The 22,689-nt window shown below is 45.8% G+C and overlaps 2 protein-coding genes across 3 annotated transcripts in view; both read left to right on the top strand.

Annotated features, from left to right (window-relative positions):
- Positions 1-22,689, top strand: part of LOC142497992 (guanylate-binding protein 1-like) — an 851,842-nt gene that overhangs the window by 9,327 nt on the left and 819,826 nt on the right. The gene's annotated exons all lie outside the window — the stretch shown is intronic.
- Positions 1-22,689, top strand: part of LOC142497991 (guanylate-binding protein 7-like) — a 57,433-nt gene that overhangs the window by 9,336 nt on the left and 25,408 nt on the right. For both annotated transcript variants that reach the window (XM_075606497.1, XM_075606498.1), the window contains exons 6-7: positions 17,973-18,215; positions 22,381-22,664. In XM_075606497.1, the coding sequence (XP_075462612.1) occupies positions 17,973-18,215; positions 22,381-22,664 (527 nt within the window). The remainder of the gene's footprint in view (positions 1-17,972; positions 18,216-22,380; positions 22,665-22,689) is intronic.

The following is a 22,689-nucleotide window of genomic DNA, read 5'->3' as shown; positions in this document are numbered from 1 at the left end:
TGTGATTGCAGAAGTAAAAAAAAATATTGATTAAAGTTTTTTTTTCTTTAAAAAAATCTTATTTAGGACTTACTTTTACTCACACAACCCACGCACACACACACACTCGCTCACTCATACACGCGCACACACACGCACACACATATACACATACACACACATACAGTACACACATAACCTGCAGCTCCCGGCACTATATACAGGAAAAGCATGCAGCAAGTGTACGCGCGTTCGCATTGACGCATGCTGTATATAACAGCCCTAACGTAGATTGTTCTTAATATAATTTGTAATGATAGAACAGACTTTTACCCGGGATCGCAAACACCAGGCAGAACAAGATAATTAATTAATGCAGGTTTATCCGGGCCATTGACGGCACGGAGCAACATAGAAAAACTCACCACAAACTCGAGGGGGGGAGGGGATTTTGTCAAAAAACTAGGTGCAGGGAAATACTGAAGTTGGTTGTCCTGGATGCCTCCTCGATCCGTCCATTCGTTGTTCACAATAACCAGGGATCACTGTCTCTGGTCCACAGTTCATTTTTTCCAGTTGGCCTCTAGTCACCGAGACCATTCATGAACTGTGGATCATATAAGAAGAATGGGTGCTCTAATTGTCCCGGAACCAACATACATGTAGATCCATATGATGAAGAGACATAAGCTTCTGAACTATCGATCCCTGATCTGCATCGGCTTGTATAGAACCTCAACGTCCAACTGAATATCACGAAAGACGAGGTTCTGAGTGCCGACCAATCAGCGGAGACTTGTCCTCCATTGAGCCAATCAGGATTTGGGGGCTTGACATGACAAACTAATCAGGGCTGTGGGTGGTGAGAGTGCGACAGGACATCCCTAGGGACAAGTCTTTGGGAGAATGGGAAATTGGAGCGATCCAATGGGAATCGAGCGGACAGGGCTAAAACACAGGCCTCACTCCTGAATTACTGTCAGGGAAAAGACAATGTTCTGATATTGGAGTTTGATACTCCCAAGCAAGGGCTTTGGCCTTCCCCACCTCAGCATGGTCCAGAGGCACTGCACCTGGCCCCAATGAGTAACGCAGAAACACATTGAACTCACACAGGCAATAGATAGAAATTTAATGTAACCAAACCAAACAAAAAAGGTAACGCATAACTCTGTTACAGAACTTAATAGGGCTCATCCATGTAAGGATGCATTACTGCAGCACACTCACAGTGACAGGATTCATGTAAGGATGCATTACTGCAGTACACACTGTGACAGGATCCATGTAAGGATGCATTACTGCAGCGCACACACTGTGACAGGATCCATGTAAGGATGCATTACTGCAGCACACACACTGTGACAGGATCCATGTAAGGATGCATTACTGCAGCACACATTGTGACAGGATCCATGTAAGGATGCATAACTGCAGCACACACACTGTGACAGGATCCATGTAAGGATGCATTACTGCAGCACACACACTGTGACAGGATCCATGTAAGGATGCATTACTGCGGCACACACTGTGACAGGATCCATTTACGGATGCATTACTGCAGCACACACTGTGACATGATTCTTGTAAGGATGCATTACTGCAGCACACATTGTGACAGGATCCATGTAAGGATGCATTACTGCGGCACACACTGTGACAGGATCCATTTACGGATGCATTACTGCAGCACACACAGTGATAGGATCCATGTAAGGATGCATTACTCCAGCACATACACTGTGACAGGATCCATGTAAGGATGCATTACTGCAGCACACACACTGTTACAGGATCCATGTAAGGATGCATTACTGCAGTACACACACTGTGACAGGATCCATGTAAGAATGCATTACTGCGGCACACACTGTGACAGGATCCATGTAAGGATGCATTACTGCAGCACACACAGTGATAGGATCCATGTAAGGATGCATTACTCCAGCACATACACTGTGACAGGATCCATGTAAGGATGCATTACTGCAGCACACACACTGTTACAGGATCCATGTAAGGATGCATTACTGCAGTACACACACTGTGACAGGATCCATGTAAGGATGCATTACTGCAAAACACACTCTGTGACAGGATCCATGTAAGGATGCATTACTGCAGCACACACTGTGACATCATCCATGTAAGGATGCATTACTGCAGCACACACACTGTGACAGGGTCCATGTAAGGATGCATTACTGCAGCACACAGTGTGACAGGATCCATGTAATGATGCATTACTGCAGCACACACTGTGACAGGATCCATGTAAGGACGCATTACTGCAGCACACACTGTGACAGTATCCATGTAAGGATAAATTACTGCAGCACAGACACTGTGACAGGATCCATGTAAGGATGCATTACTGCAGCACACACTGTGACAGAATCCATATAAGGATGCATTACTGCAGCACACACTGTGACATGATCCATGTAAGGATGCATTACTGCAGCACACACAGTGACAGGATCCATGTAAGGATGCATTACTGCAGCACACACACTGTGACAGGATACATGTAAGGATGCATTACTGCAGCACACACTGTGACAGAATCCATGTAAGGATGCATTACTGCAGCACACACTGTGACAGGATCCATGTAAGGATGCATTACTGCAGCACACACTGTGACAGGATCCATGTAAGGATGCATTACTGCAGCACACTGACAGGATCCATGTAAGGATGCATTACAGCAGCACACACTGTGACGGGATCCATGTATGGATGCATTACTGAAGCACACACTGTGACAGGATCCATGTAAGGATGCATTACTGCAGCACACACTGTGACAGGATCCATGTAAGGATGCATTACTGCATCACACACAGTGAAAGGATCCATGTAAGGATGCATTACTCCAGCACATACACTGTGACAGGATCCATGTAAGGATGCATTACTGCAGCACACACACTGTTACAGGATCCATGTAAGGATGCATTACTGCAGTACACACACTGTGACAAGATCCATGTAAGGATGCATTACTGCAGCACACACTGTGACAGGATCCATGTAAGGATGCATTACTGCAGCGCGCACACTGTGACAGGATCCATGTAAGGATGCATTACTGCAGCACACACTGTGACAGGATCCATGTAAGGATGCATTACTGCAGCACACACTGTGACAGGATCCATGTAAGGATGCATTACTGCAGCACACAGTGTGACAGGATCCATGTAATGATGCATTACTGCAGCACACACTGTGACAGGATCCATGTAAGGACGCATTACTGCAGCCCACACTGTGACAGGATCCATGTAAGGATAAATTACTGCAGCACACACACTTTGACAGGATCCATGTAAGGATGCATTACTGCAGCACACACTGTGACAGAATCCATGTAAGGATGCATTACTGCAGCACACACTGTGACAGGATCCATGTAAGGATGCATTACTGGAGCACACACAGTGACAGGATCCATGTAAGGATGCATTACTGCAGCACACACACTGTGACAGGATCCATGTAAGGATGCATTACTGCAGCACACACTGTGACATCATCCATGTAAGGATGCATTACTGCAGCACACACACTGTGACAGGGTCCATGTAAGGATGCATTACTGCAGCACACAGTGTGACAGGATCCATGTAATGATGCATTACTGCAGCACACACTGTGACAGGATCCATGTAAGGACGCATTACTGCAGCACACACTGTGACAGTATCCATGTAAGGATAAATTACTGCAGCACAGACACTGTGACAGGATCCATGTAAGGATGCATTACTGCAGCACACACTGTGACAGAATCCATGTAAGGATGCATTACTGCAGCACACACTGTGACATGATCCATGTAAGGATGCATTACTGCAGCACACACAGTGACAGGATCCATGTAAGGATGCATTACTGCAGCACACACACTGTGACAGGATACATGTAAGGATGCATTACTGCAGCACACACTGTGACAGAATCCATGTAAGGATGCATTACTGCAGCACACACTGTGACAGGATCCATGTAAGGATGCATTACTGCAGCACACACTGTGACAGGATCCATGTAAGGATGCATTACTGCAGCACACTGACAGGATCCATGTAAGGATGCATTACAGCAGCACACACTGTGACGGGATCCATGTATGGATGCATTACTGCAGCGCACACACTGTGACAGGATCCATGTAAGGATGCATTACTGCAGCACACACACTGTGACAGGATCCATGTAAGGATGCATTACTGCAGCACACATTGTGACAGGATCCATGTAAGGATGCATTACTGCGGCACACACTGTGACAGGATCCATGTAAGGATGCATTACTGCATCACACACAGTGAAAGGATCCATGTAAGGATGCATTACTACAGCACACACTGTGACAGGATCCATGTAAGGATGCATTACTGCAGCACACAGTGTGACAGGATCCATGTAAGGATGCATTACTGCAGCACACACTGTGACAGGATCCATGTAAGGATGCATTACTGCAGCGCGCACACTGTGACAGGATCCATGTAATGATGCATTACTGCAGCACACACTGTGAAAGGATCCATGTAAGGTTGCATTACTGCAGCACACACTGTGACAGGATCCATGTAAGGATGCATTACTGCAGCACACAGTGTGACAGGATCCATGTAAGGTTGCATTACTGCAGCACACACTGTGACAGGATCCATGTAAGGACGCATTACTGCAGCCCACACTGTGACAGGATCCATGTAAGGATAAATTACTGCAGCACACACACTTTGACAGGATCCATGTAAGGATGCATTACTGCAGCACACACTGTGACAGAATCCATGTAAGGATGCATTACTGCAGCACACACTGTGACAGGATCCATGTAAGGATGCATTACTGGAGCACACACAGTGACAGGATCCATGTAAGGATGCATTACTGCAGCACACACACTGTGACAGGATCCATGTAAGGATGCATTACTGCAGCACACACTGTGACATCATCCATGTAAGGATGCATTACTGCAGCACACACACTGTGACAGGGTCCATGTAAGGATGCATTACTGCAGCACACAGTGTGACAGGATCCATGTAATGATGCATTACTGCAGCACACACTGTGACAGGATCCATGTAAGGACGCATTACTGCAGCACACACTGTGACAGTATCCATGTAAGGATAAATTACTGCAGCACAGACACTGTGACAGGATCCATGTAAGGATGCATTACTGCAGCACACACTGTGACAGAATCCATGTAAGGATGCATTACTGCAGCACACACTGTGACATGATCCATGTAAGGATGCATTACTGCAGCACACACAGTGACAGGATCCATGTAAGGATGCATTACTGCAGCACACACACTGTGACAGGATACATGTAAGGATGCATTACTGCAGCACACACTGTGACAGAATCCATGTAAGGATGCATTACTGCAGCACACACTGTGACAGGATCCATGTAAGGATGCATTACTGCAGCACACACTGTGACAGGATCCATGTAAGGATGCATTACTGCAGCACACTGACAGGATCCATGTAAGGATGCATTACAGCAGCACACACTGTGACGGGATCCATGTATGGATGCATTACTGCAGCGCACACACTGTGACAGGATCCATGTAAGGATGCATTACTGCAGCACACACACTGTGACAGGATCCATGTAAGGATGCATTACTGCAGCACACATTGTGACAGGATCCATGTAAGGATGCATTACTGCGGCACACACTGTGACAGGATCCATGTAAGGATGCATTACTGCAGCACACATTGTGACAGGATCCATGTAAGGATGCATAACTGCAGCACACACACTGTGACAGGATCCATGTAAGGATGCATTACTGCAGCACACACACTGTGACAGGATCCATGTAAGGATGCATTACTGCGGCACACACTGTGACAGGATCCATTTACGGATGCATTACTGCAGCACACACTGTGACATGATTCTTGTAAGGATGCATTACTGCAGCACACATTGTGACAGGATCCATGTAAGGATGCATTACTGCGGCACACACTGTGACAGGATCCATTTACGGATGCATTACTGCAGCACACACAGTGATAGGATCCATGTAAGGATGCATTACTCCAGCACATACACTGTGACAGGATCCATGTAAGGATGCATTACTGCAGCACACACACTGTTACAGGATCCATGTAAGGATGCATTACTGCAGTACACACACTGTGACAGGATCCATGTAAGGATGCATTACTGCGGCACACACTGTGACAGGATCCATGTAAGGATGCATTACTGCAGCACACACAGTGATAGGATCCATGTAAGGATGCATTACTCCAGCACATACACTGTGACAGGATCCATGTAAGGATGCATTACTGCAGCACACACACTGTTACAGGATCCATGTAAGGATGCATTACTGCAAAACACACTCTGTGACAGGATCCATGTAAGGATGCATTACTGCAGCACACACTGTGACATCATCCATGTAAGGATGCATTACTGCAGCACACACACTGTGACAGGGTCCATGTAAGGATGCATTACTGCAGCACACAGTGTGACAGGATCCATGTAATGATGCATTACTGAAGCACACACTGTGACAGGATCCATGTAAGGACGCATTACTGCAGCACACACTGTGACAGTATCCATGTAAGGATAAATTACTGCAGCACAGACACTGTGACAGGATCCATGTAAGGATGCATTACTGCAGCACACACTGTGACAGAATCCATGTAAGGATGCATTACTGCAGCACACACTGTGACATGATCCATGTAAGGATGCATTACTGCAGCACACACAGTGACAGGATCCATGTAAGGATGCATTACTGCAGCACACACTGTGACAGGATCCATGTACGGATGCATTACTGCAGCACACACTGTGACAGGATCCATGTAAGGATGCATTACTGCAGCACACTGACAGGATCCATGTAAGGATGCATTACAGCAGCACACACTGTGACGGGATCCATGTATGGATGCATTACTGCAGCACACACTGTGACAGGATCCATGTAAGGATGCATTACTGCAGCACACACTGTGACAGGATCCATGTAAGGATGCATTACTGCATCACACACAGTGAAAGGATCCATGTAAGGATGCATTACTCCAGCACATACACTGTGACAGGATCCATGTAAGGATGCATTACTGCAGCACACACACTGTTACAGGATCCATGTAAGGATGCATTACTGCAGTACACACACTGTGACAAGATCCATGTAAGGATGCATTACTGCAGCACACACTGTGACAGGATCCATGTAAGGATGCATTACTGCAGCGCGCACACTGTGACAGGATCCATGTAAGGATGCATTACTGCAGCACACACTGTGACAGGATCCATGTAAGGATGCATTACTGCAGCACACAGTGTGACAGGATCCATGTAATGATGCATTACTGCAGCACACACGGTGACAGGATCCATGTAAGGACGCATTACTGCAGCCCACACTGTGACAGGATCCATGTAAGGATAAATTACTGCAGCACACACACTTTGACAGGATCCATGTAAGGATGCATTACTGCAGCACACACTGTGACAGAATCCATGTAAGGATGCATTACTGCAGCACACACTGTGACAGGATCCATGTAAGGATGCATTACTGGAGCACACACAGTGACAGGATCCATGTAAGGATGCATTACTGCAGCACACACACTGTGACAGGATCCATGTAAGGATGCATTACTGCAGCACACACTGTGACAGAATCCATGTAAGGATGCATTACTGCAGCACACACTGTGACAGGATCCATGTAAGGATGCATTACTTCAGCACACACTGTGACAGGATCCATGTAAGGATGCATTACTGGAGCACACTGTGACAGGATCCATGTAAGGATGCATTACTGCAGCACACACTGTGACAGGATCCATGTAAGGATGCATTACTGCAGCACACTGTGACAGGATCCATGTAAGGATGCATTACTGCAGCACACACTGTGACGGGATCCATGTAAGGATGCATTACCGCAGCACACACACACTGTGACAGGATCCATGTAAGGATGCATTACTGCAGCACACATTGTGACACGATCCATGTAAGGATGCATTACTGCAGCACACACACTGTGACAGGATCCATGTAAGGATGCATTACTGCAGCACACACACTGTGACAGGATCCATGTAAGGATGCATTACCGCAGCACACACACTGTGACAGGTTCCATGTAAGGATGCATTACTGCAGCACACACTGTGACAGGATCCATGTAAGGATGCATTACTGCAGCACACACACTGTGACAGGATCCATGTAAGGGTGCATTACTGCAGCACACACTGTGACAGGATCCATATAAGGATGCATTACTGCAGCACACACTGTGACAGGATCCATGTAAGGATGCATTACTGCAGCACACACACTGTGACAGGATTCATGTAAGGATGCATTACCGCAGAACACACTGTGACAGGATCCATGTAAGGATGCATTACTGCAGCACACACACTGTGACAGGATCCAATTAAGGATGCATTACCGCAGCACACACACTGTGACAGGATCCATGTAAGGATGCATTACAGCAGCACACACTGTGACTGGATCAATGTAAGGATGCATTACTGCAGCACACACTGTGACAGGATCCATGTAAGGATGCATTACTGCAGCACACACTGTGACAGGATCCATGTAAGAATGTATTACTGCAGCACACACTGTGACAGGATCCATGTAAGGGTGCATTACTGCAGCACACACACGGTGACAGGATCCATGTAAGGATGCATTACTGCAGCACACACGGTGACAGGATCCACGTAAGGATGCATTACTGCAGCACACACTGTGACAGGATCCATGTAAGGATGCATTACTGCAGCACACACGGTGACAGGATCCATGTAAGGATGCATTACTGCAGCACACACACTGTGACAGGATCCATGTAAGGATGCATTACAGCAGCACACACTGACAGGATCCATGTAAGGATGTATTACTGCAGCACACACTGTGACAGGATCCATGTAAGGATACATTACTGCAGCACACTGTGACAGGATCCATGTAAGGATGCATTACCGCAGCACACACACTGTGACAGGATCCATGTAAGGATGCATTACTGCAGCTCACACTGTGACAGGATCCATGTAATAATGCATTACTGCAGCACACAGTGTGACAGGATCCATGTAAGGATGCATTACTGCAGCACACACTGTGACGGGATCCATGTAAGGATACATTACTGCAGCACACACACTGTGACAGGATCCATGTAAGGATGCATTACTGCAGCACACACTGTGACAGGATCCATGTAAGGATGCATTACTGCAGCACACACTGTGACATGATCCATGTAAGGATGCATTACTGCAGCACACACTGTGACGGGATCCATGTAAGGATATATTACTGCAGCACACAATCTGTGATAGGATTCATGTAAGGATGCATTACTGCAGCACGCACTGTGACAGGATCCATGTAAGGATGCATTACTGCAGCACACACTTTGACGGGATCCATGTAAGGATATATTACTGCAGCACACACACTGTGATAGGATCCATGTAAGGATGCATTACTGCAGCACACACTGTGACAGGATCGATGTAAGGATGCATTACTGCAGTACACACACTGTGACATGATCCATGTAAGGATGCATTACTGCAGCACACACGGTGACAGGATCCATGTAAGGATGCATTACTGCAGCACATACTGTGACAGGATCCATGTAAGGATGCATTACTGCAGCACACACAGTGACAGGATCCATGTAAGGATGCATTACTGCAGCACACACACTGTGACAGGATCCATGTAAGGATGCATTACTGCAGCACACACTGTGACAGAATCCATGTAAGGATGCATTACTGCAGCACACACTGTGACAGAATCCATGTAAGGATGCATTACTGCAGCACACACTGTGACAGGATCCATGTAAGGATGCATTACTGCAGCACACACTATGACAGGATCCATGTAAGAATGCATTACTGCAGCACACTGTGACAGGATCCATGTAAGGATGCATTACTGCAGCACACACTGTGACGGGATCCATGTATGGATGCATTACTGCAGCACACACTGTGGCAGGATCCATGTAAGGATGCATTACTGCAGCACACACTGTGACAGGATCCATGTAAGGATGCATTACTGCATCACACACAGTGAAAGGATCCATGTAAGGATGCATTACTCCAGCACATACACTGTGACAGGATCCATGTAAGGATGCATTACTGCAGCACACACACTGTTACAGGATCCATGTAAGGATGCATTACTGCAGTACACACACTGTGACAGGATCCATGTAAGGATGCATTACTGCAGCACACACAGTGAAAGGATCCATGTAAGGATGCATTACTCCAGCACATACACTGTGACAGGATCCATGTAAGGATGCATTACTGCAGCACACACACTGTTACAGGATCCATGTAAGGATGCATTACTGCAGTACACACACTGTGACAAGATCCATGTAAGGATGCATTACTGCAGCACACACTGTGACAGGATCCATGTAAGGATGCATTACTGCAGCGCGCACACTGTGACAGGATCCATGTAAGGATGCATTACTGCAGCACACACTGTGACAGGATCCATGTAAGGATGCATTACTGCAGCACACAGTGTGACAGGATCCATGTAATGATGCATTACTGCAGCACACACGGTGACAGGATCCATGTAAGGACGCATTACTGCAGCCCACACTGTGACAGGATCCATGTAAGGATAAATTACTGCAGCACACACACTTTGACAGGATCCATGTAAGGATGCATTACTGCAGCACACACTGTGACAGAATCCATGTAAGGATGCATTACTGCAGCACACACTGTGACAGGAACCATGTAAGGATGCATTACTGGAGCACACACAGTGACAGGATCCATGTAAGGATGCATTACTGCAGCACACACACTGTGACAGGATCCATGTAAGGATGCATTACTGCAGCACACACTGTGACAGAATCCATGTAAGGATGCATTACTGCAGCACACACTGTGACAGGATCCATGTAAGGATGCATTACTTCAGCACACACTGTGACAGGATCCATGTAAGGATGCATTACTGGAGCACACTGTGACAGGATCCATGTAAGGATGCATTACTGCAGCACACACTGTGACAGGATCCATGTAAGGATGCATTACTGCAGCACACTGTGACAGGATCCATGTAAGGATGCATTACTGCAGCACACACTGTGACGGGATCCATGTAAGGATGCATTACCGCAGCACACACACACTGTGACAGGATCCATGTAAGGATGCATTACTGCAGCACACACTGTGACACGATCCATGTAAGGATGCATTACTGCAGCACACACACTGTGACAGGATCCATGTAAGGATGCATTACTGCAGCACACACACTGTGACAGGATCCATGTAAGGATGCATTACCGCAGCACACACACTGTGACAGGTTCCATGTAAGGATGCATTACTGCAGCACACACGGTGACAGGATCCATGTAAGGATGCATTACTGCAGCACACACACTGTGACAGGATCCATGTAAGGGTGCATTACTGCAGCACACACTGTGACAGGATCCATATAAGGATGCATTACTGCAGCACACACTGTGACAGGATCCATGTAAGGATGCATTACTGCAGCACACACACTGTGACAGGATTCATGTAAGGATGCATTACCGCAGAACACACTGTGACAGGATCCATGTAAGGATGCATTACCGCAGCACACACACTGTGACAGGATTCATGTAAGGATGCATTACCGCAGAACACACTGTGACTGGATCAATGTAAGGATGCATTACTGCAGCACACACTGTGACAGGATCCATGTAAGGATGCATTACTGCAGCACACACTGTGACAGGATCCATGTAAGAATGTATTACTGCAGCGCACACACTGTGACATGATCCATGTAAGGATGCATTACTGCAGCACACACACGGTGACAGGATCCATGTAAGGATGCATTACTGCAGCACACACTGTGACAGGATCCATGTAAGGATGCATTACTGCAGCACACACTGTGACAGGATCCATGTAAGAATGTATTACTGCAGCACACACACTGTGACAGGATCCATGTAAGGGTGCATTACTGCAGCACACACACGGTGACAGGATCCATGTAAGGATGCATTACTGCAGCACACACGGTGACAGGATCCACGTAAGGATGCATTACTGCAGCACACACTGTGACAGGATCCATGTAAGGATGCATTACTGCAGCACACACGGTGACAGGATCCATGTAAGGATGCATTACTGCAGCACACACACTGTGACAGGATCCATGTAAGGATGCATTACAGCAGCACACACTGACAGGATCCATGTAAGGATGTATTACTGCAGCACACACACTGTGACAGGATCCATGTAAGGATACATTACTGCAGCACACTGTGACAGGATCCATGTAAGGATGCATTACCGCAGCACACACACTGTGACAGGATCCATGTAAGGATGCATTACTGCAGCTCACACTGTGACAGGATCCATGTAATAATGCATTACTGCAGCACACAGTGTGACAGGATCCATGTAAGGATGCATTACTGCAGCACACACTGTGACGGGATCCATGTAAGGATACATTACTGCAGCACACACACTGTGACAGGATCCATGTACGGATGCATTACTGCAGCACACACTGTGACAGGATCCATGTAAGGATGCATTACTGCAGCACACACTGTGACATGATCCATGTAAGGATGCATTACTGCAGCACACACTGTGACGGGATCCATGTAAGGATATATTACTGCAGCACACAATCTGTGATAGGATTCATGTAAGGATGCATTACTGCAGCACGCACTGTGACAGGATCCATGTAAGGATGCATTACTGCAGCACACACTTTGACGGGATCCATGTAAGGATATATTACTGCAGCACACACACTGTGATAGGATCCATGTAAGGATGCATTACTGCAGCACACACTGTGACAGGATCGATGTAAGGATGCATTACTGCAGTACACACACTGTGACATGATCCATGTAAGGATGCATTACTGCAGCACACACGGTGACAGGATCCATGTAAGGATGCATTACTGCAGCACACACTGTAATAGGATCCATGTAAGGATGCATTACTGCAGCACATACTGTGACAGGATCCATGTAAGGATGCATTACTGCAGCACATACTGTGACAGGATCCATGTAAGGATGCATTACTGCAGCACACACAGTGACAGGATCCATGTAAGGATGCATTACTGCAGCACACACACTGTGACAGGATCCATGTAAGGATGCATTACTGCAGCACACACTGTGACAGAATCCATGTAAGGATGCATTACTGCAGCACACACTGTGACAGGATCCATGTAAGGATGCATTACTGCAGCACACACTATGACAGGATCCATGTAAGAATGCATTACTGCAGCACACTGTGACAGGATCCATGTAAGGATGCATTACTGCAGCACACACTGTGACGGGATCCATGTATGGATGCATTACTGCAGCACACACTGTGACAGGATCCATGTAAGGATGCATTACTGCAGCACACACTGTGACAGGATCCATGTAAGGATGCATTACTGCATCACACACAGTGAAAGGATCCATGTAAGGATGCATTACTCCAGCACATACACTGTGACAGGATCCATGTAAGGATGCATTACTGCAGCACACACACTGTTACAGGATCCATGTAAGGATGCATTACTGCAGTACACACACTGTGACAGGATCCATGTAAGGATGCATTACTGCAGCACACACTGTGACAGGATCCATGTAAGGATGCATTACTGCAGCGCGCACACTGTGACAGGATCCATGTAAGGATGCATTACTGCAGCACACACTGTGACAGGATCCATGTAAGGATGCATTACTGCAGCACACAGTGTGACAGGATCCATGTAATGATGCATTACTGCTGCACACACTGTGACAGGATCCATGTAAGGACGCATTACTGCAGCCCACACTGTGACAGGATCCATGTAAGGATAAATTACTGCAGCACACACACTTTGACAGGATCCATGTAAGGATACATTACTGCAGCAAACACTGTGACAGGGTCCATGTAAGGATGCATTACTGCAGCACACACAGTGACAGTATCCATGTAAGGATGCATTACTGCAGCACACACACTGTGACAGGATCCATGTAAGGATGCATTACTGCAGCACACACTGTGACAGAATCCATGTAAGGATGCATTACTGCAGCACACACTGTGACAGGATCCATGTAAGGATGCATTACTGCAGCACACACTGTGACAGGATCCATGTAAGGATGCATTACTGCAGCACACTGTGACAGGATCCATGTAAGGATGCATTACTGCAGCACACACTGTGACGGGATCCATGTAAGGATGCATTACTGCAGCACACACGGTGACAGGATCCATGTAAGGATGCATTACTGCAGCACACTGTGACAGTATCCATGTAAGGATGCATTACTGCAGCACACACTGTGACGGGATCCATGTAAGGATGCATTACCGCAGCACACACACTGTGACAGGATCCATGTAAGGATGCATTACTGCAGCACACACTGTGACACGATCCATGTAAGGATGCATTACTGCAGCACACACACTGTGACAGGATCCATGTAAGGATGCATTACTGCAGCACACACACTGTGACAGGATTCATGTAAGGATGCATTACTGCAGCACACACACAGTGACAGGATCCATGTAAGGATGCATTACTGCAGCACACACTGTGACAGGATCCATGTAAGGATGCATTACTGCAGCGCACACACTGTGACAGGATCCATGTAAGGATGCATTACCGCAGCACACACACGGTGACAGGATCCATGTAAGGATGCATTACTGCAGCACACACTGTGACAGGATCCATGTAAGGATGCATTACTGCAGCACACACACTGTGACAGGATCCATGTAAGGGTGCATTACTGCAGCACATACTGTGACAGGATCCATGTAAGGATGCATTAGTGCAGCACACACTGTGACAGGATCCATGTAAGGATGCATTACTGCAGCACACACACTGTGACAGGATTCATTTAAGGATGCATTACCGCAGAACACACTGTGACAGGATCCATGTAAGGATGCATTACCGCAGCACACACACTGTGACAGGATCCATGTAAGGATGCATTACTGCAGCACACATGGTGACAGGATCCACGTAAGGATGCATTACTGCAGCACACACTGTGACAGGATCCATGTAAGGATGCATTACTGCAGCACACACGGTGACAGGATCCATGTAAGGATGCATTACTGCAGCACACACTGTGACGGGATCCATGTAAGGATGTATTACTGCAGCACACACTGTGACAGGATCCATGTAAGGATACATTACTGCAGCACACTGTGACAGGATCCATGTTAGGATGCATTACCGCAGCACACACAAACTGACAGGATCCATGTAAAGATGCATTACTGCAGCACACACTGTGACAGGATCCATGTAAGGATGCATTACTGCAGCACACACACTGTGACAGGATCCATGTAAGGATGCATTACCGCAGCACACACACTGTGACAGGATCCATGTAAGGATGCATTACTGCAGCTCACACTGTGACAGGATCCATGTAAGGATGCATTACTGCAGCACATAGTGACAGGATCCATGTAAGGCTGCATTACAGCAGCACACACACTGTGACATGATCCATGTAAGGATGCATTACTGCAGCACACAGTGTGACAGGATCCATGTTAGGATACATTACTGCAGCACACACACTGTGAGAGGATCCATGTAAGGATGCATTACTGCAGCACACACTGTGACAGGATCCATGTAAGGATGCATTACTGCAGCACACACTGTGACATGATCCATGTAAGGATGCATTACTGCAGCACACACTGTGACGGGATCCATGTAAGGATATATTACTGCAGCACACAATCTGTGATAGGATCCATGTAAGGATGCATTACTGCAGCACGCACTGTGACAGGATCCATGTAAGGATGCATTACTGCAGCACACACTGTGACGGGATCCATGTAAGGATGCATTACTGCAGCACACACACTGTGATAGGATCCATGTAAGGATGCATTACTGCAGCACACACTGTGACAGGATCGATGTAAGGATGCATTACTGCAGCACATACTGTGACAGGATCCATGTAAGGATATGTAACGGGTTTTCTGAACTGGCCTGACCCACCCAATCTCATATTGGCCCCTGTGGTCTAACCAGTCCCCACTACATGGTAGTGTCTGGTGGTGCACCTGTTGGCAACAGGACTCCTGAGTCTCCCGCATGATGGTGTGTTGGGATTTGCCAACCCAGACAGGCAGCTGAGGTAGTGTGCATGAGTCCTACCTATATCCAGTGCAGCGCCTCAACCTCATCAGGATCCCAGCATCTGCTTGGGGATGATTCTGATGAGGAACTCCTCTGTGGTGCTTCTTTCTGTGCAATGACTCCACACTTGCACACGAGAGTGTCTTTAATCAGGATCATCTTTATTCGTACGGTGGGCCAGCTGCCCTCCACAATGGGGTGTATTCAGCCCTCCATTGTTCACCGTACTTCCCTTTGAAAGGTATCGTCCTCCTGAATTAGGGATTCCCTATCCCCGCAGGGATATCTATTCTGTGCCAGGTCCCTGGTCACAGTCTCATTATTCAGCTACTATAACATAACACTTAGCAAACTACTCCTCCTGCTCCTAATCACTTGGCAACCCCTAACTTTGAATCAGTGCTGTGCCTTATGTATTTTCTGGGGGCTGGCACAACTCTGACATCACTAACCATGGAGTCAGAGCCTGTGACCACTCCCATCCATACATAGGGCACCTCACCAGGGTGTGAGGGCAAACCTCCATAATTACTGCTGGCATGCCCATAACTTACCAGGCCTTACTGTCAGCAGGAGAGATGACTGCAACCATTTTACAGCATGGTTACAGATATATTACTGCAGCACACTGTGACAGGATCCATGTAAGGATGCATTACTGCAGCACACACACTGTGACAGGATCCATGTAAGGATGCATTACTGCAGCACACACACTGTGACAGGATCCATGTAAGGATGCATTACTGCAGCACACACACTGTGACAGGATCCATGTAAGGATGCATTACTGCAGCACACACACTGTGACAGGATCCATGTAAGGATGCATTACTGCAGCACACACACTGTGACAGGATCCATGTAAGGATGCATTTCTGCAGCACACACACTGTGACAGGATCCATGTAAGGATGCATTACTGCAACACACACACTGTGACAGGATCCATGTAAGGATGCATTACTGCAGCACACACACTGTGACAGGATCCATGTAAGGATGCATTACTGCAGCACACACACACTGTAACAGGATCCATGTAAGGATGCATTACTGCAGCACACACACACTGTGACAGGATCCATGTAAGGATGCATTACTGCAGCACACACACTGTGACAGGATCCATGTAAGGATGCATTACTGCAGCACACACACTGTGACAGGATCCATGTAAGGATGCATTACTGCAGCACACACACTGTGACAGGATCCATGTAAGGATGCATTACTGCAACACACACACTGTGACAGGATCCATGTAAGGATGCATTACTGCAGCACACACACACTGTGACAGGATCCATGTAAGGATGCATTACTGCAGCACACACACTGTGACAGGATCCATGTAAGGATGCATTACTGCAGCACACACACACTGTGACAGGATCCATGTAAGGATGCATTACTGCAGCACACACTGTGACAGGATCCATGTAAGGATGCATTACCGCAGCACACACACTGTGACAGGATCCATGTAAGGATGCATTACTGCAGCACACACAGTGACAGGATCCATCAAAATATTTTCTAATTACTTATTAATTTTAGGAGAATATATGTTCTCTGTTTCTCTGTCCCAGGTGTCAGTAAAGTTATTAAGGATTACAACCTGCCCCGGGAGTGCATCATAAGCTTCTTCCACTCACACAAGTGCTTTGTGTTTGACCGGCCGGCCTCTAAGAGAAGGCTCCAGCGCCTGGAGGAGCTGCCGGAGTCTGAGCTGGAGGAGGAGTTTGTGGAACAGACTCAGAGGTTCTGTACTTACATGTTCAAGAACGGCCGAGTGAAAACGCTCGCAGGCGGACACCTGATCAGTGGGAAACGTGAGTGCAAAGAGGCAATGTACATTATAGAAAACCATTCTCCTTTCTTCAATGAAGAATCCCTTGTTTAACCCTTTCCTGTTCCTGTGAGAAATTGCAGTGTAAATTATAATTTCAGTATTAATGTTTTTTTTGAGAGTTAAATTAAAAAATGTCCAGTTTATCATCTCGAGATTCTTCTGCCTATAGTCCACAGATTTCAACAATATTATGTCCTTGTAACACAACCTGTGAGCATGTGACTTACGTACATACAGGAAAAGGCTGAATATAAAGCTCTCAAGCTTACCCACTTTATACCTTCTCTAAAGACCCTCAAGTTCACAATCTCCCCTCAATCCGTCCCCATATAGCACCTGTCACAAACAGCACACAGGTGAGCATGTGACTTAGATATACAACCAGGGTTAATACACACGGCTACTCTATCTAACTCGCCCTTCTCCTCCGCAAGGTACTTTAGATGCGTTTATATTACTAGATTACAATCATGTCTATCCGTGGCCACCACCCAAGAAATATGCAAAATGTATAACTAATTTATATCAACCAGGGTCTCAGGTCCATGTTTATTATAGAAAAAACTATGCAATTGACACACAAAAATCTGTTGTAGCAAAATGTGTCCGAAAATGTATATAATCTCTATAAAATGTGCAACAGTCCATTCAGAGCCCAAAACATCACTTATTAAAGCTTTATTGTAATATATATTAAATAAAGTGCTTAGGTTACAGAAAATATTATTACAAGAAGATACATTTACAATAAATGCAGAACAGTTTCTAAAAATAAAATGATCAAAACACGCAGAAATTCCTTTACAATACGTTACCGTCTCATAGGTCCTGTCTCAGAGAGGTCCCTGACGTAGGAAAAATCAAAACTCAAAACACACCTGAATCCAAAACACACTTCACTTGTGCTCACCACTTAAATAAAACTTAACATTGAATTATATTAAGTTAAAACAGATATCACCAAAACAAATAGCTAAAAATCCCACTGGACATGTGGGGAGGGGGAGGGTGTAGTATATAGTGAGCATGATCCCTCAATAGGGATAGGGTTAATATATTGTGTATACAGTATGTAGGATATGAATGAAGCCAGATAGCTGAACTTGTCCCCTTTTGAAAGCATACCAAGTCCTTTTATATTTTCTTAACTTTATTGGTGAAGTCAATAAAATACAAGGTGCTTGTAGATGGTATTGTGTGGTGAAGGAGTGCTTCTCTAGGTGTAGGTGCATTGGTCTGGGGGAAGGTCAAAAGGGATTGCCTTGCAAGGGAGTGGAGGGAAGAAAGGTATAACCACTCATGCTGCAAATAGAGAAAGGAAGTGTGGTATTCCTGTGAGTCAGGAACAGTCTCAGGACCAAACTAACTGTGAGCAAAGACAGGGGAGTTGTGTTGACCCAACCTCAGCTAGGAGGATTGGGAGTTTGCCAGGGCAGCCAACTACTGGCTGTGTGGAGGATAATGTGTCAGTAATGTAGCAGTTTCCAGCTTCACTGGGAGTTACAGAGCAAGGAAAACATGCAACTAAAATGAAGGAGAACTGGCAGTCAGACAGATGCAAGGGGGAACAGAAAAAGAAACAATCCTGTTCCAGGACAGTTAATGTGGCTCGTGCTGCAAACACCATGGAAGGTATAGTCACTTTGGCTGTCCTAGTGCATAAGGATGATGCCAAGGGGTTAATGGCAGCTAGTAACAGGGGCCTGCAGTAAGTGCTAGTCTGCTCTGACTCCTCACTGACATTCCCTAGAGAAGGCACATTAATCAATGAAGCGTCAAATGACGCTGCAGGGTCATGTGACCCGCGGCGTCATGTGACGTTACGTCTCCATGGTAATGGACGTCATTTGACACCGCATTGCCACGGAGACGCGTGGACTGAAGCTGGTATGTAAATTTACAGAGGCCTCGCGCTCTCAGCGCAGGGCCTCTGTAACCGCCGCGGCCCCCCCCTTGCACCCCCAGTTTGCGCACCGCTGATATTTATTTATTTATTTATAAAATATTTTACCATGAAGTAATACAGTGAGAGTTACCTCTCGTTTTCAAGTATGTCCTGGGCATAGGAGTTAAGACAAATAATACATGGTTACAAATACAGTTGCATAAATGGACAGGGTATACATTATATACAAGACATTGCATGCACAGTTAAAGAAAATATATATTATAGGCGTATGAAACTGTTACAGACCAGATTAAAATGTGAGACAGCTTTAGATTTGAAAGAACTTAAACTGGTGGTGGATGTGAGAGTCTCCGGTAGGTTGTTCCAGTTTTGGGGTGCACGGTAGGAGAAGGAGGAACGTCCGGATACTTTGCTGAGCCTTGGGACCATGAACAGTCTTTTGGAGTCAGATCTCAGTGGATAAGTGCTGCGTGTGGTAGGGGTGAGGAGCTTGTTCAGGTAGCTGGGTAGCTTGCCCAGATAAACATGATATACATGTTTAGCTTTGGTTGAAACACCAAGAGGTACCAGAATTGGAGCTATGATGGTGATAATAGAACATTAGTGGCAATCTGTAACTACTGTTCTGTTTAGTAATTTGTAGTCATTGATGGTTCTTGTTTCATAATGTTTTAATCAGTGAAGTGAAGACCTCATTGGTACGAATTGGGCTCCAGGTTTTAAGTTTATATATCTATCTACTCTGCTTCTACGTAGAGTAGTTTTTTGTCAGTATCTCCTCCCCTCATTGTGCCCTTCAAATGATAGATGCCCATAAACGAGAGCGTGCTGATGTCACCATTATGATATTCATTGACATGTTCTAGAACTCTTCCCCGTAGTTCCCTTGTTGTTTTACTAAAATCTCCTGTAATGTGTTGCCAGGCAGATCAGGGACAGTGTCACTCTTTCCTTATCGCACCATGTGGTAGGTGGATAAGATTATAATTGTATAGCTCACAGTATACATTTATGTGTAATGTCGTGGAATTGAAATGTAAAAATAAATACAAAATATTCCCAACCAGACTATCACAAATAATAAGTATGTCGTCTATGAAACGGCCATAGTATACAGGGCCCGCCCCCCGTGGGTTACTAGTCCAGACCTGGCTCTCCTCCCATTAAACCATTAATAGATTAGTATAGCCGGTGACGAACCTTGCACCCATGGCCGTTCGACAGATCTGTAAATAAAACTGTTGATCAAATAAAAAATGATTGTGTGTTCATATAAACCGATCGCAGATATGATAAATTGCTGATGAAAAAGACATGGCAAACTCCTTGTTCAAAAGGCGTTTGAGAACTACAAGACCCTTAACATGTGCAATAGACGTGTAAAGCGACTGAACGTCGCCCGTGGCCCAGAGATAGGTCCTCTTACACGTTATCCCTGATATGGAGCTGATAACGTGCCGGGTAACCGTAATATGGGATCTCAGAGAGCGATGCTTTATGACGGAAGATAACTATCAACATACTGGTATAGGTTGGAGCTCATTGACCCATCCTGGGGATGATGGGTCTGCCTGACGGGTTTGTCAAACACTTACGGATGTTCCGTGAACGATAAAAAATAGGCTTTTCTGGGAGATTGAAAAATAGAAACTTATATTTGACATCAGTAATGATTTGAGATGGCCCCATGAGAAAAAAAAATCCAGGAGTATTTGAAACTCTTTATTGGGATTCTTAGAGGGTTTAGTGTAGGATATTAGCAATGTATTTACTTCACCCATACACATACACCTGTCCTGGACTATAATACCCCCTCCCATACCAGCGTGTTTAATGATAAAGGTGTCTACAGTACCCTGTCCTTAGTTGTATTTGGGAAATGGGGATTTATGGAGATTCCAGGTGTTTATCATGTTGTACAAATAATCATCCTTATCTCTTTCTATCTGGTTATTTTCTTCCGTAACTAATTATTCCTCATAGTCACATACTTCTTTATTAGTGATGTCATCAAGCTGTATATAACATCAGTATCTTTGTATGTTCTTTAAATATTTCTGAACAGTGTGCGTTTGTGTGCGTGTGTGTGTGTATGTGTGCGAGCGTGCGTGTGTGTGTGTGTTTGTGTGTATCATTGTGTTTTTACTCACTATTAGGGATATTAATGTAGCCCACATTAGAGTGCTTTTATTTAATATATGTGCTCCCTTCTGTTCCCACTGTTCGTATATCCCAGTTCTGGGGCATCTCGCAGTCACATACGTGGAGGCGATTCGGAGCGGCTCCGTTCCCTGCATGGAGAACGCGGTGCTGGCTTTGGCAGAGATTGAGAATACCGGAGCCGTGGGGGACGCATTGTCCAAATATGAGGCTGAGATGGGCCAACGAGTGACCAAATTCCCCACAGAGACACAGGAAGAGTTCCTGTATCTGCACAGGGAGTGTGAGGAGGCGGCACTGAAAGTATTTTTAGGACGTTCCTTCAAGGATGAAAATCAAAAGTACCAGCATCAGCTTAAGGTGAGTAACTGAACATCAGCTCTGA

Source organism: Ascaphus truei, chromosome 6 (assembly GCF_040206685.1).
Source record: "Ascaphus truei isolate aAscTru1 chromosome 6, aAscTru1.hap1, whole genome shotgun sequence".
Classification (NCBI taxonomy): domain Eukaryota; kingdom Metazoa; phylum Chordata; class Amphibia; order Anura; family Ascaphidae; genus Ascaphus; species Ascaphus truei.
Note: the sequence above shows the minus strand (reverse complement) of the source record. Positions and strands in the feature narration are given on the sequence as shown.